Genomic DNA, 15,024 nt, shown 5'->3' on the forward strand with positions numbered 1-15,024 from the left:
AGGAACCGCCCTATTTTGTTAGAAAATCTACACTTAAAAATATTTCTTTAAAAAAATAATTTAATTTTTATATAGGTCTACTTTTCTTAGCTATATTAATTATTTTTTTTTTATTAGGCGATAACAAAATGAAATAAGAGATTTTGTATATTATATTTAAAAAAATTAAGTCGAAACAAATCTAAAGCTGTCAAATTTGACAGACGCTGTCAATCATCAATCAAATATGTCAAACTCGTCCTTCCTTACGCTCTCGTAGCGAATATAAAAAGGTACAAGGTCTATAGAGACAACACAACTCGCTAGCGCATATTCATTGCGCAGATGTTAAAAAGAACTAACACCATTGTGATTGGCTACTTTTTTTTATTCTATTCATTATGTATTCAGGCCGCCATTGCACTTTGTTAACAGAGTTGAAATGACCAAATAAAATCTTTTGGACGAAAATTAAGGTGGCAGAAACTCTGCATATATTAATCATTGTGCAGAATTCCCATACAGTAACGTAGACTCTAATTATTTCTTTTTATTATTTATTTCTATTTTGACACACTTTTTGTGTGTGTGACAAAATAGTCCGAATATCATTCAAGATGGACGAACAACAAAGGCTTTCACATCCCCCAGGCCAAGTCAACATGTCCAATGTGATGGCTCCGCAAGGATACGATGGTGGATATGGCCAAAGTGATCATGGTGAGCAACGAAAGCAAGAAATAGGAGATGTGCTGCAACAGATTATGACAATAACAGATCAAAGTTTAGATGAAGCTCAAGCACGGTGAGCACCAAAACTTAGTTTATTTTTAAGTGTCTTACTTAGTCTATATTCTATATAGACTCTATATATAACTTAAACTTAAACTTATCTAGATCTAGATTCTAGATAGTAGATATCTATCTAGATCTAAGTCTACTAAAAAAAAAAAACTAAACTAAAACACTTTAGTTTAACAGTAAAAGTGATTAAAGTCTAATAAAAAAAGTCATTTTAAAGAGTTTAGACTTAAGTAATTATAAAATAAATTAACTAAAAAGTTAAAAGACTAATCAAAAGACCTTCTAGACTAGATTCTTAGAGTCTAGATATAGAACTCTTTTAAAGGGAAACTCCGATGGTTTTGACAATTTTTGATATAATATGTGTTTTGATTTGCAGATAAGGAATATATTCTTCTTTTTTTTTTTTATTTGCAATAATAACTTAGTAATTGATGTTTTTTCCGTTGTAATTTTCCTGCGCATCCAAAACAGTCAGACTTTCACCGGGTTTCTATGTGACGTCACAAAGGTGTTTTAATCTATTGACTTATTGTATAACAGGAGACCATACAGCAAAGTTTACATTCTCGTAAAAGAAATATATCTTTGTCTATGCAGTTAGATCTAGGATATTGTAAGCAAAGAAAAAATGCGTATTAAAAGCTGATTTACATGCTTGACTAATCACGTCAGTGTGTATTTTCTCGCCAGACTACACAACAAACACTATCGCTTGGTTTTCTTGTCATGACCGACTACACATAGTCTCGACTAGCCTTACACTGACCAGCTTGTTCGAATCATTCAGACACACGATCTATTTACTTCTTGGGATAGGGAGAGGCTTAGATGAAAATGTTACTTTTTTTTCTCGACTTGGTTATCCTAATGCTTTTGGATCTATTATACATGTTAATATATATAACTGTATCATAGCTCTGGACTAGGCCATCACTAAGCCTAACAGCTACTGTAAGAATGAAGCGATACGATTGGTTAAACCAAGTTTCTCTTTCAGTATTGTTTAGGGAAGTGACGCATGAAATAACTTAAAACAAAATCTCAAGGAATCCCGTTTTTTTTTGAGATGTCAAGAATTTACTGACTTATTTATTAAATATAAAATTTTCTAAGCATTTAAATAAAAGATATAATGTTTACTATTACAACTTTTTACGCAGAATTTAAATATGTCAATAACTCAAATTTGAAAAACTATCGGAGTTTCCCTTTAACTCTACCGCTACTCCCTAGATCTAGATCTAGATCTTATAATACTTATATATAACATAACTAGATCTAGCTAGATCTATAACCATGCCATATAAATTATAAATATATGATATATATATCAATTTCTTTTTATACTAACTCAACAGATAGTGTTACTTTTCCCTCTTTTAATTGCTCCCTTTTCTGCTAAACCCTCAATTTTACAAAGGGACATATACTGTGACTGTGACCTACGTAGATCTCGTTGACCCCCACTCCTCAAAAAAACAACAACTGCGTGACCCAGTGTGTCTAGCCCGCTCACTCCACTCAGTGCTTGTGATCTAATTTGGTACCTGATCGATCAATAATTGTCCCTCCCGCTACATTTTTTTTCTGGTACTGTGTTGATGATACCATGCTAGGTACTCACCTAGCCTGGTCAATCAATAATTAGGGTGCCAAGGAGAGAAAAAAAAAAGAGAGAGCAGGATTGTGGCACTCATAAAAACATTTTTTTTTCATACACATTATGTCCAACTTTGCCCCCTCATTTAGCAATATTTCCATTCTTTTTACTCATTCACATCACGGCTGGTTTAATATCTAAGACAAAAACAAAATTAAGAAAATGTTAGATCTTTAAAAAATAAATCAAAGAAATGTCCATTTCCCAGCGTTCGTTAGTGTCATTGATAGTGATAAAGACCATTTGTTAGTGTCATTGATTGTGACAAACAAATATTATGGAACACACCTATTAAGAAACATTTTAGATAGTTCATGTTTAGCTGATACTTAAATTTTCTAAAACAAATCTCCTTAACCCCGGACCTACCCTCCTTCTGTCCTAGAAGAAAAAAATAGCATCGACCTACCTGTGCTCTTTGAACCAGTGTAAAATTTGCTTTTCAGAGTAAACGAAACTAAATGTGTCTGAACTAATGGAGTATAAATAAAAACAATTAGACTAGTTTTGTCATAGCTATCAAAATAAAGGCTCATTTTAACAAAGTTTGTGGGGTGTTCGCTAATATCAGAAAATAGGGGTGTTCAGAAGACGAAAATTGCTCTAGATCTAGAATTAGAATGACTAGAAAAATCTAGATCTAAAAATATAGTGACAAATCTAGTTTAGAGAGTTAAGAGTCTCTCTAGAGACAGTCTAGACTCCAGAGAGATGCTGCCTCACCATATTTTTATCAATTTTTTTTTACTACCTTTGGTATTACGTCATAACAGTATGTCATCCATTTTTCTAATTTTTAACACATTTAGAGTAAAGTGCGAAGCTCAATCGAATTAAGACAGCTGGCAGCCATTTTCATGATTGAATATTTATAACAGTCTGACCTAAGAAAAAAACAATGGTATCTCTGAATTCCTCATCCTTTTGACTATAAAAAAGATTTAAAGTATCACAACGCATAGTTAAAATGAAATATGAGGTCAAATAGGTGTAGGGTGTAGCATACTTTTCTCAATTGAATTTTTCTTCCTGGTTAGTAAGCTCGATGAGGCTAATGGAAGACTCTGGCATATTATATCAAAGAAAATATGGTGGAAAACAGATTGAGCTATCAACATTCTACTTTTAGGACCATTTTTTTAAATCAATTCATTGATTTCTCATCAGCTTTTAATACCATACAACTTCATTTACTTATTGAAAAAATGAAAGCGTTGAAGATTAGTCCATATATATAATACTATTGGCTAATGAATTTTTGTCCCAAAGATCTCAGAGGGTTAGGGTAAACAATTTAATATCAAATGCACGCATAGTTAACACAGGGGCGCCCCAGGGGGCTGTGACATTGCCATTGTGGTTCATTTTGTACACCAATGATTTTCAATCTGATAGTCCTTTTTGCTCCTTCACAAAATTCGCTGATGATGCGTCTCTTCTTGCCCTGCTCTCAGAGAGCTCAGACTTAAATGAGTATTTCAGAGAAATAGAACACATTGAAAAATACTGTAAAGATAATTTTTTATTATTAAATGTAAAAAAAAACAAAGAAATGATAATAGATTTTTGTAGGGAAAAGAATGAAAATGGTATTGTTTCTGTAGCTGGAGAGACTATTGAGATATTGCAAACTTTTAAATACCTTGGTACGATCCTAGACAATAAACTAAATTTTACTGCAAATACTGATTATATCAGCAAAAAAGGGCAGCAAAGATTACAATTACTGAGAAAACTGTCCTCGTTTAATGTTAGTGAAAAGGTCTTGGCTATGTTTTATCACACTCACATCTGCAATATTTTAAGTCTTAAATGACTGCCTGGTATGGCAATCTGAGCATTAAAAATAAAAATAAACTCCGTAGAATCCTAAATGCTTCTGGTAAAGTCATTGGCAAAAAACAAAACCCATTTGGACAGCTGTTTGAGACAAACATCCATAAAAAAGCTAAAAAAAAAAAGATTCTAGAAATAAAAAAATCACCTTTTGGGTCAGGATTTTGTGATTTTACACAAAAGAGATACAAGACACCGATAGCAAAGACAAACTGACACAAACTTTCTTTTATTCCCCTGGCAATCAAATCATTAAATAGAAACAATTTGATATTAACTTTTCACATGTAAATTATGAGTGAGTCAGGTGTGAATGTACATTTTGTTTTTTTTTCTAGTTACAATGTTTTGTTTGGTGTAATGCACAAATTGTGCATTTGTGAGACAAATTTCCTTACGGACAATAAAGATTATTATAAATATATATATATTGTTGTAACTCTAGGTTAGGCACTCAATGAATAGGCATGCAACTCAACACAGTTTAATAGGAAATAATAGTTGTGTTTATTCACTAGTGTAAACACATAACATGATGATTCATACTTCAGCTTCCTCAGAGTCTTACTACTAAGTATACCAGTCCTTTGCTACTTAACCCGAATGTGGACCAACGACAGCCTTCCCCGCTTCGCTCCAGGTCCCTACTACAACCTTCAGGCAGCACAAAAGTTGGCCTCTTTGTTTCCCAAACATTCAGACTCTTCACAATCCCTGATGCACTGTTCTTCTCTCCCTTCTAGTGTCTTCCTGTTTACGTTCACTAGTGGGCACCTCAAGCACTGGTGCAAGGCAGGGTTACAACACTACCCCCACCTTAGTCTTTTCGTCCCAAAAAGAAACATGTTCACGGTTGGTCAGTGCAGGTGGAGGTTGGTCAGTGGGAGTCACAGATTGAATGGAGCGTGCTCCCCACAAAGCCATCCACACTGCTCTCTGCAGGTACCACTTTCTCCTTCTCCAGTTGATCTGCCCTTGGTTAAGGGGGCGTCGTTTTCATTGTCTGGCCTTTCTCTCAGTCAGCACCAACGGCAGCTTCATGGCAGGAAGAGAGGCAGTGGATGTCATGGCGGTGGTCATCAAGACCATTGGTCTTACACATTGCTCCAGCACGCTTTCTCGATGCACCGTAGGCCTCCAAGAGGCCAGGTTGTCAAACTTGGCATAATCTTCAAGTGTGTCCGAAAGACATGTCTGTGGGGCACGTGGGCAACGTCCTATGTGCACAAGTCCATCTGCTGCACCACCATCAGTGCTTATCTTGCTGCTACTGGTATCAGGACAAACGTCGAGTTGGTCAAGATTTTGTTGGAAGTTCTTCCGGTGATCACACTCTCCCCTTGAGGCGGCCCCCGTCAGCACAGTTCTTATTGAACGTCTGGGTGCAGGCAGGAATCACGATGACATGATCAGATCTGTGCTCAGCGCTGTCACAACAAATGTCAGGATTCTTGTCGTAGGAGCCAAGCTTGCACGGCTCGCTATTACAGTCATAGACAACACTACCATCAACAGCGTCTCCGTTGAGTAGAGGATTGTTTATACCTGTCGACATGGTAGCTATCTGGTCATCGGTCTTGTTCATCATGGTATCAAACGAATCATCAGTCTTGTTCAGTGAGGTAATGGTACCTATGTGTTTAGTCATGGTACAGATCTGTTCATTGACCTCTTTCAGCACGGCACTCATGACCTCTCTGATATCTGGTTCTACCTCAAACAGGTAGGTCTCGGGATCCTCCCCTTCATCAACATGGTTCTGTCTAAGACTGGCTCTCATCTTCTCTTTGTCACAGAAGATCCTCAGCTCCCTGGCTCGGAGCTCCTCTTTTAACTGTTTACAGCTAAGCTCGTCTAGCTTCTTCAGCGTTGTCATTCTTTCCTTTCGTTGAGCTGCCTAAATCCCACTTCGACACCAATTGTTGTAACTCTAGGTTAGGCACTCAACGAATAGGCATGCAACTCAACACAGTTTAATAGGAAATAATAGTTGTGTTTATTCACTAGGGTAAACACATAACATGATGATTCATCCTTCAGCTTCCTCAGAGTCTTACTACTAAGTATACCAGTCCTTTGCTACTTAACCCGAATGTGGACCAACGACAGCCTTCCCCGCTTCGCTCCAGGTCCCTACTACAACCTTCAGGCAGCACAAAAGTTGGCCTCTTAGTTTCCCAAACATTCAGACTCTTCACAATTCCTGATGCACTGTCATTCTCTCTGTTCTAGTCTCTTCCTGTTTACGTTCACTAGTTGTCTGAGGACCTCTATGAAAATGTTACTACATTGCGTTCAATCTTCAAAGTCTACTGTCCCATACCAAAACAATTACATTATTTCTGTAAAGCTACTACCTGTGATGTATTTGTTTGTTGTTTTGGGTAGAGCAATGTTTGTGTAAGCTATCATAGCAATAAAAGTTTTAAATTCATTTTTATTATGAGTTTGTGCATCCGAGAGTATTACAGAGTATTCAAATTCGGACATACATTTGATACTTCCTTAAGAAATTAATCGACCGAGTGAGACTCGGTCACCTGGTACTATGTTATTAAGAGGCCATCAACAAGTATTAAGTTTATGGTATGCTAGTAATCATCTTGTAGCTTTCATTTCTGACATTTAAACATTGATGAGATTAAAATAGACATCTTGAACATTTTTTGTTTCAGCAAACACACTCTAAATTGTCACAGAATGAAACCTGCTTTGTTTAATGTTTTGTGTGAAATAAAAGAAAAAACAGGTAAATAAACTATTTAGTTTCATTGTGAATAGGACATAAACATTTGACTTAGCACTTTTAGCTTATATACAGGCCATTAATGGTTGGAGCCCAGCTAGGACCCATCAAGTCCTTAGCCATTGGAAAAAGATATCTTCTAATTGTCTCAAATGAATCAGAGTTTTTAACATTCTTCTGACCAAAGGTTCCACTGTGGTTTAGATGATTCTGGGTTTTGGTCACCACATTTTATTTGGGGTATCTTATCATGGTCACTTTTGTAGACCTTTTTCTTCAGCGACTAAATATACCACCAAATTTTGTGGGAGCACTGAAGCACTAGCAAAACAGGTTTCAACAGACATGTTGAACTGCACAGTAGAGTTTCTGACTGGGTTAGTGAGTCTTTGTTGAATCCCCACCCCAAAACCTTAAAGACCAGAGAATTGAGCAAATTTTAGGTCTTTTAAAACAATGAAGTGCTTGGAGCCAGTTCACAACTATTACTTTACCACTATGTTGTGCAGAATAAATACAACAATATTATTTTTTAAAAAAAGGCAATACCTAATTTAGTACATATATTATTCATAAGACAGTTTTTATTGATAACTTTTTATAATAGAGTATATTTAAAACTTGTAAGAAAAAGTAATAACCCTTACCTACTTTTCATTTCCAAAGTATTAAGCATTCGTAACACACAAGAAGAAGAACCTCCAGATCCACAACTTATGAGACTAGATAATATGCTTATAGCTGAAGGAGTAGCAGGACCTGAAAAGGGTGGTGGCTCCACAGCTGCAGCCAGTGCCACAGCAGCAGCATCTGGGGGACAACCAGACAGTGCCATAGAACATTCAGATTATCGTGCTAAACTGGCCCAAATAAGACAGATTTACCACACAGAACTGGAGAAATATGAACAAGTATGACCTAGCTTATTTAAATACATTTTATCTGTTTATGTCAAAGGTCAAGATAAGTCTTTAACTGTTTGACTGATTAGTTTAAATTTTGGCTACCTTTGATTATTCAAGATTTAAACAAAATTAAGATTTATTTCAGCTAGTGCCATTATTAAGATAAATTACAGTTATAACCCAAAAAGGTAAAATTATGAACAAAAAATTGTAAATTTGATTGTTAGGAAGGTAACCATTAGCCCTTTCAGAGTTGTTTGAATTATTTAAAAAAAAAAGGCCATTACACTGAGCTAAAAATAAACTTTATAGAATCCTAAATGCTGCTGGCAAAATCATTGGCAAAAAACAAACCCCATTTGGGCAGTTGTTTGAGACAAACATCTATAAAAAAGCTAACAAGATCCTCGAAATAAAGAGTCACCCTTTGTGTCAGGATTTTGTGATTTTACCATCACAAAAGAGATACAAGACACCGATAGCAAAGACAAACAGACACAAACACTCTTTTGTTCCCCTGGCAATCAAATCATTAAATAAGAACAATCTGGTATAAACTTTGTCACATGTAAATTATGAGTGAGTCTGGTGTGAATGTACACTTTGGTTTCTTATAGTTATAATGTATTTTGTTTAGCACAATTTATGCACAATTTGTAAGACAAATTTCCTTATGGATAATAAAGATTATTATTATTATTATTATTAATGTTCTGAAATTCAAGATTTCATTTGACTAAATTCTAATTACAATTACTTAAATGAACACCAAAATCTTAGTTTCATATTTCCCTTAAATTGTTGTTATTACTTGAATATTGAATCAGTCATTTAGACATTCTAATGTGGAGAAAGAATTTCAGTTTAATTTTCCATCAGCATGTAATAACTAATTAAAATATTTCAAAAGTTATCTTTTCAAACATGATACATGTTGCAATGTAAAAACAAAAGTTAACAATGGACCAATTGATGTAGAATTTAAAAGCTAAACAAAATAATGTTTTTCTTAACAAATTGTGCAGGTCTAGAATATGTTTTGTAAATAAGACCTTTGTAAAGAATACCTGCATTTGTTTCATGAGAGCATTTGTTTCATGAGAGCATTTGTTTCATTATAGCATTTGTTTCATTACAGCATTGGTTTCATTACAGCATTTGTTTCATTACAGCATTTGTTTCATTAGAAAGACATTTCTGGCTCATTGAAAGAAGTGAGAACATTTTGGAAGAAACAATAAAAAGTATTTCTTCATTTTCAGGCATGTAATGAATTTACGACTCATGTTGTCAATTTGCTGCGTGAACAAAGTCGAACCAGACCCATTCAGCCAAAAGAGATTGAAAGAATGGTAGGAATCATCAGGAAAAAATTTTCAGCAATTGAAATGCAATTGAAACAAAGTACTTGTGAAGCAGTTATGATTTTAAGGTCTCGTTTCTTAGATGCAAGGTAGGCAGATACTTTTCATTGTACTTGTAATCTTTTGACCTACACTTTCAAACCTTTTTGTTGAACGATCAAGACCTACTTTGAAATAATTGAAACTTATACCTAGAAGTATTCTAATTAGTCAAGAAATGTAGTGTTTTTGTTTTTAACTAGAAAAATAGTTTTGTTTTCACTTGACCCTAACAATTGTCAATAAGAAATAAGTTGATTGTAGAGATCTATCTCTCAATGTCTACATTAACAATCTGTGTATGCATGCAAAAGGAATTGACAGGCTTAAACAGCTCCTAGAGGTAAGGTAAGTGACGGAACAAAACAGTTAGTTTTGCAGTTTTGTTAATTACAATCTTTCAAAGACATAGCGAATCTGCTTTTCTGACATTATTTTTTTTCGGTTAGACGAAAAAGGAGGAATTTCACCAAGAATGCTACAGAGATACTCACAGAGTATTTTTATTCCCATCTGAGTAACCCCTATCCTAGTGAAGAGGTGAAGGAGGAGCTGGCCAGAAAATGTGGGATATCTGTCTCTCAGGTTAGTTACTCCTGTCACATTAGCAGAGGGAATCTGGGTTCTTTGACTTCACATTCTTCTCCCAAACACTTGTATGATTTCTCTGACTGCTAGTTTGGCATAGTTTTTTTTTAGAGAGGTTCCTGTACCACTGAAGATGATTCATCTCCATGTAAGTACAGTGTTTTGTTTTATTCTTGTCTATCCTCTGACTGCTCAGCCCCAGATTTGTTTTCTCCCATTTTTTTTTATTCTCTCCATTGCCCATGTAGACGCAAGAGGAGGAATTTCAGCAAACAGGCCTCTGAGATCTTGAATGAGTATTTTTACTCCCACCTCTCTAACCCTTATCCTAGTGAAGAGGCTAAAGAAGAATTGGCTAGGAAATGTGGCATCAATGTCTCACAGGTTAGTTGACCAGGCTCTGACAGGATCTCATTTCATCATTGCATCTCATTAATCTTCTAAGTAGTGCAACATTAGACTAGATCCTTTATTATGTCAGCATCTGATCATCAGCCATCTGATTACAAATTGTGTGTGTGTGTTCATATAAAGTATTTGTTAGGGAGTTCTAAACAAGAATCTTTACTAGAGATAAAAGAGTTAATACTATACAAATAAAGCTACATTCTCAGTCAGTAATATACCTGAAGGTTATGGGACAAAAGTTAGAGGAGCTCGACACATTGAACTTTGAATGTAAGTAATACCTACAAAAATACTCTGTAAGTTCATGTAGCTAATACTAGTAGTAAGAGTCATCAATACAAGAAATACATGCTTCAGACTGTTTCTTTTTTTTTTTTTTAACGTTGATTGTGACATTTTTCTTTAGACTGTCAGATGTTAACATTGAATCTAGGCATTACTGATATTATTGTAATGATAGATTTGAAATAATGAATTGACCCAAGAGTTACAAGAGAGTGTAAAATATGTTTAAAAAGAAATATCACTGCTTTCAAATAAATACTTTTTTTTTTTTTTTAATTTAAATACTGGGACTATTTGGACAGAGTAAAATCACTTTCTCTTGACTCATTTAAGTGCTGTGAGTACCTATTTTGCATCCAATGACATAAAATATTATTCATTTAAGACCTACTAATATTTATTATTTAATTAATTCAATGGAACATCTATGAAAATCTGTTTATGTTTGTTTCACTATGTTTCCAGATTTTTTTTATTGGTAATGTTTTATATTGTGTATAGCTGCTATTTCTTCTCTTTTTCTTTCAGGTGTCGAACTGGTTTGGAAACAAACGTATTCGCTACAAGAAAAACATTGGTAAAGCACAAGAAGAGGCCAATCTATATGCAGCAAAAGCAGCCTCTGCAGCTTCTTCGCAAATAGTAACAGACCCCTCTTCACCAACAGGTTTGTTTTTAGACAGGTTTGATGCTTACTCTTCAAAACAAGAGGATTACATCCAAAACCTATCCATGTGTCATCAATATTTGAGACTTTAAGTACTAAGTCATAGGTTTTTCAGGCAAGTCATTCCATGCTGTAATGAAAATAGAGAAGAAGTAGCACTTGTAGGAACTTGTTCAGGCTTATACATTTACAAATGTAGCTTAATCTTTGTGTCTTTCTGAGTATTATATTAGGTTGTTTTTTTCTGTTTGTAAATTAAGGGGTTTAGTTTTTTTTATTTATAATTGCTATTTTACTTTTAAGTCTTCTGTCCAGGAGTGTTTCTAAGTTTAGTGGTTTTACTCTAGTTATATGAGAATATTTATTTGTTATAAATTTCATAGCTTTATTTTGCATCTGTTTCTTAGTTTTCTTAAGTTGAGGGGTTCCAAACAGAAGATGAATATTCTAACAATTTCTAATCCTATCTATTTCTGTGTTTAATAAGAACTGCTTTGTCATAATTTTCCAACGAAAAAAAATTGAAATGCACAGAGGTTTACAGCTTTTTAGAGATATCCTTTTTCTGTTAAGAGTAATTTCTAAAGGTTGGTATTTGAGACCAATACCAGTGTTCAACATTGCCTAGAGGAGATGGCCTGTTTGTGTTTCAGTACTCAGACCATGTACTATGTTCTTCCTATTTTAAGTATGCCTAAAATAACTGGCAGGAAAAGACTTTTGAAAGAAACAGCTGGAAAACTCTGACAATAGTCAGGGGACACACATTGGAGACTCCAAGAAATTTCTTGCTAAAGACAGTTGGGAAATAGAGAACTTCAAGTGCATATTTTGATACGCATGTCACAAGTGGGTGTGGGTAGTCACATGAAATACAGTGCTCATCCCTAATGTTTGACCTTGGTTTTAAGATACCAAACTTCTTTGAGTGCATTCATTGTTTTGTGTTGCTTTCATCTATCTACATGGATTACAAAAACATTGATACATATCCAGTGTGCACATATTAACAAATATATCTCATATGGCATCATCTGAATGTTGATGGAATCACATAGGCTCTTGCAGGGTGCTGGGGATGCCAGCATCCCACTTGTGGTTCTGGACAATTAATTAGTCTTTCTGGGATGGAGGGTCAAGATAAACATTTATATGTCCATGTCATAAGCTTCAGTAAAGACTGAATCAGCAGGGAATGTAATTTCTCATTAGCTTAACAAGAACTGAAACATTTCTTGCAGATTTCTATCAAGATGCTTTATAAAACCACATTTTGTACAACTAATCTAGTTTAATTTGCTCTGTCAGTATGCTAACTAATGGAATTAACAGATGTGCAATACATATTTTATAAATAGAAAGTATGTTTGGGATGGAGTTTTTTCCGTTGTTATGCAATCAAGTCAATTATGGGGTATAAATGACCACTGTAACATGCTAAGTTAATGAACTGCTCATGTTTCTTGTTACATAATTGTTTGTGTGTGACATTAATATTTCTTTTCTTTGCTACCTGGTGTGTAGGTTCAAGTTACAGCCATCCATCTTCACAATCTCAGATGGCAAGCCAAGGAGGCATGTACATGAATCTAAATGGTGGAGACAATTACCCAGGAGGAGAAAACTCAGTAGGTGGCACTTACTAAGACCATGTTGTCATGGCATAACAAAAGTTTTGTTCAATTTAAAGTTGTTCTTAGTATATTTACTGGAAAGAAATGTCTGATAAATCTTCTAGATGAAGACAGTCAAAATACAGATAGTACAGACTTTGTCTAGCACAGGTTTAAAGACAACAAAGGCATGCTCATGTCTGTCAGTGTTTGATTTAAAACCATTGCTGATTGCCCAGGCCCTTAAAATAACATGATAAAGGACTATTAATGACATGACTGGATAACTCATTTGATGTACAAATGAAATATTTAATTAATGGGTATTTTCAGTTTATGTCAAGGATGGTAGTAAAAAAAAATACTGGTGATGTCATCCAGTCTTGATAAATAAACAACCCTAACATGTAACAACCTATTCACTCCTTGTGGTTTAACAATTCTATCATACTACAAATGTAAAACTATTATTCAATATCCTCCATCCTCCACAAGTTTTGGCTCCCAGTAACACAACTCCAACACTGGCACCCCTAAACAGGGGTCCAAAAATCCAACAGACATATTAAGATCAAGAAAATAGTACTAAAGCTTCCCACTAGTTTCAACAAACTAAGAATCTTGTATGGACCAAACACACTTCAACTTCAAAGGGTGAACTGTCTCATAAACAAAGAATGACCAATTAATGTCACCGGATTTTATGACGTAGGAAAGTAATCAAAGCCAGAAATACATGGCGCTTAAACTAAGTAACCTTTATTAAACCTTAAAACATTTGACAGGGCTGGAGAGCAGTCATGTCAGAACCAAAACCTTAAAGAATCCAATAAATCCAAAGATTAAGGATGAGCACTGTATTTCATATGTCTGCAATTGTTTGTTTTTTTAATCCTTCCTTATAAGAAAATATTTTAAGATAAAGTGACCAATAATGAGTATGTATTTCTTCAACAATTTCTGGGGTCTCTAAGTACCAAAGCATTGATAACTGAGCATCTGCATTCCATTTGTGGCCAAAAAAAATGAATAGCAGAGCAATTATTCTGATATAGGCATCTTGCGGAGTATAGGAAAACTGGATAAACAACATAGCTAATTACTTTTCTGCTGCACCAAAGCAACTTACTTCCTTCTACAGCACCACAATGAGTCTTTATCCTTTATGATGTAATTAAGAAAATAATGAGGGAAATATGGTTTTGATCCCTGGACAAACTCTGAAAAAAAAAACATACATCAGCCAGTACATACTGTACATACATAAGAAATAGAGCAATGATGCAGAAGAGGAAATAAAAAAAAAGCAGCAGTGAAGGCAGATGAAGGACTAGGGATCGAAACATTTTTTTAGTGTATTAGCACAGCTCTAAGATCTTTCTTTTTTTTTTTTCTTTTTTTTTTGAAAAAGTAAATGTTCAACTAGAATTGTATTTTATGTTTAATCACTTTTTTATCGTCAAAATGTACCAGTTTTTTAAAACAAACTTCATAAATTAAGTATAAAATGGTACCTTGGTATTCAAACAACTCTCTGACATTTCTTCCCTTCCACATTATGGGTAAACTTCCAGCTAAATCACCAAAACAAAAGCTCTCATGTTCCACCATTTCTAATTGCTGTTTTTCTGTTCTGCGAAGTCCTTATTCTGGCAAAAAAAATTCAGCTGACCATTTTTTTTGGTTGCAAAATGAAAATTGCATCTAAAAAATATATTTAGATCTACAGTTTTGTTTCCTTTCGTTCTGCAATGGACAGTTTTATTTTCTACATAATTATGCACACTAATGCATCTGAGTTCATTCAATCTGAATCAGTAAATGTGATATGATTTGTGATTGTCTTGTCTAGATCTAAAATCTAATGTCGAAGTTATCTATGCCAAATGGTACTGCTTCTGCTCCTCCTTCAAAGAAGAGGATTCAAAAATTTCTTAAGGAATATACTGATAAATTTCACTTCATTTCTCCAGCGGTGAGTCTAGTGATTTTGTGAAATATGTTGCTCGCAATTCACACTTAAATATGGTGGGAGATACGTCATTACGTATCACATTGGAAGTTCTACTCATACTCATAATTTTTTTTGCTTAACATGTCAAAGTTTCAAAGCACATAGAAACTTTT

General features: G+C 34.5%; 1 protein-coding gene across 2 annotated transcripts in view; it reads left to right on the plus strand.

Annotated features, from left to right (window-relative positions):
• Positions 1–357: 357 nt before the first annotated feature.
• The window catches only part of LOC106056727 (pre-B-cell leukemia transcription factor 1-like), a 23,333-nt gene continuing 8,666 nt past the window's right edge, over positions 358–15,024 (plus strand). The window contains exons 1-7 of one of the 2 annotated variants that reach the window (XM_056042474.1): positions 358–784; positions 6,958–7,031; positions 7,695–7,939; positions 9,196–9,386; positions 9,786–9,921; positions 11,146–11,284; positions 12,809–12,912. In XM_056042474.1, the coding sequence (XP_055898449.1) occupies positions 597–784; positions 6,958–7,031; positions 7,695–7,939; positions 9,196–9,386; positions 9,786–9,921; positions 11,146–11,284; positions 12,809–12,912 (1,077 nt within the window). In that variant the 5' untranslated portion in view covers positions 358–596. Of the gene's footprint in view, positions 785–6,957; positions 7,032–7,694; positions 7,940–9,195; positions 9,387–9,785; positions 9,922–10,172; positions 10,309–11,145; positions 11,285–12,808; positions 12,913–15,024 lie in introns of both variants that reach the window. The other variant, XM_056042473.1, reaches the window with a different exon arrangement.

Source organism: Biomphalaria glabrata, chromosome 9, assembly GCF_947242115.1.
Source record: "Biomphalaria glabrata chromosome 9, xgBioGlab47.1, whole genome shotgun sequence".
NCBI classification, from domain to species: Eukaryota; Metazoa; Mollusca; class Gastropoda; family Planorbidae; genus Biomphalaria; species Biomphalaria glabrata.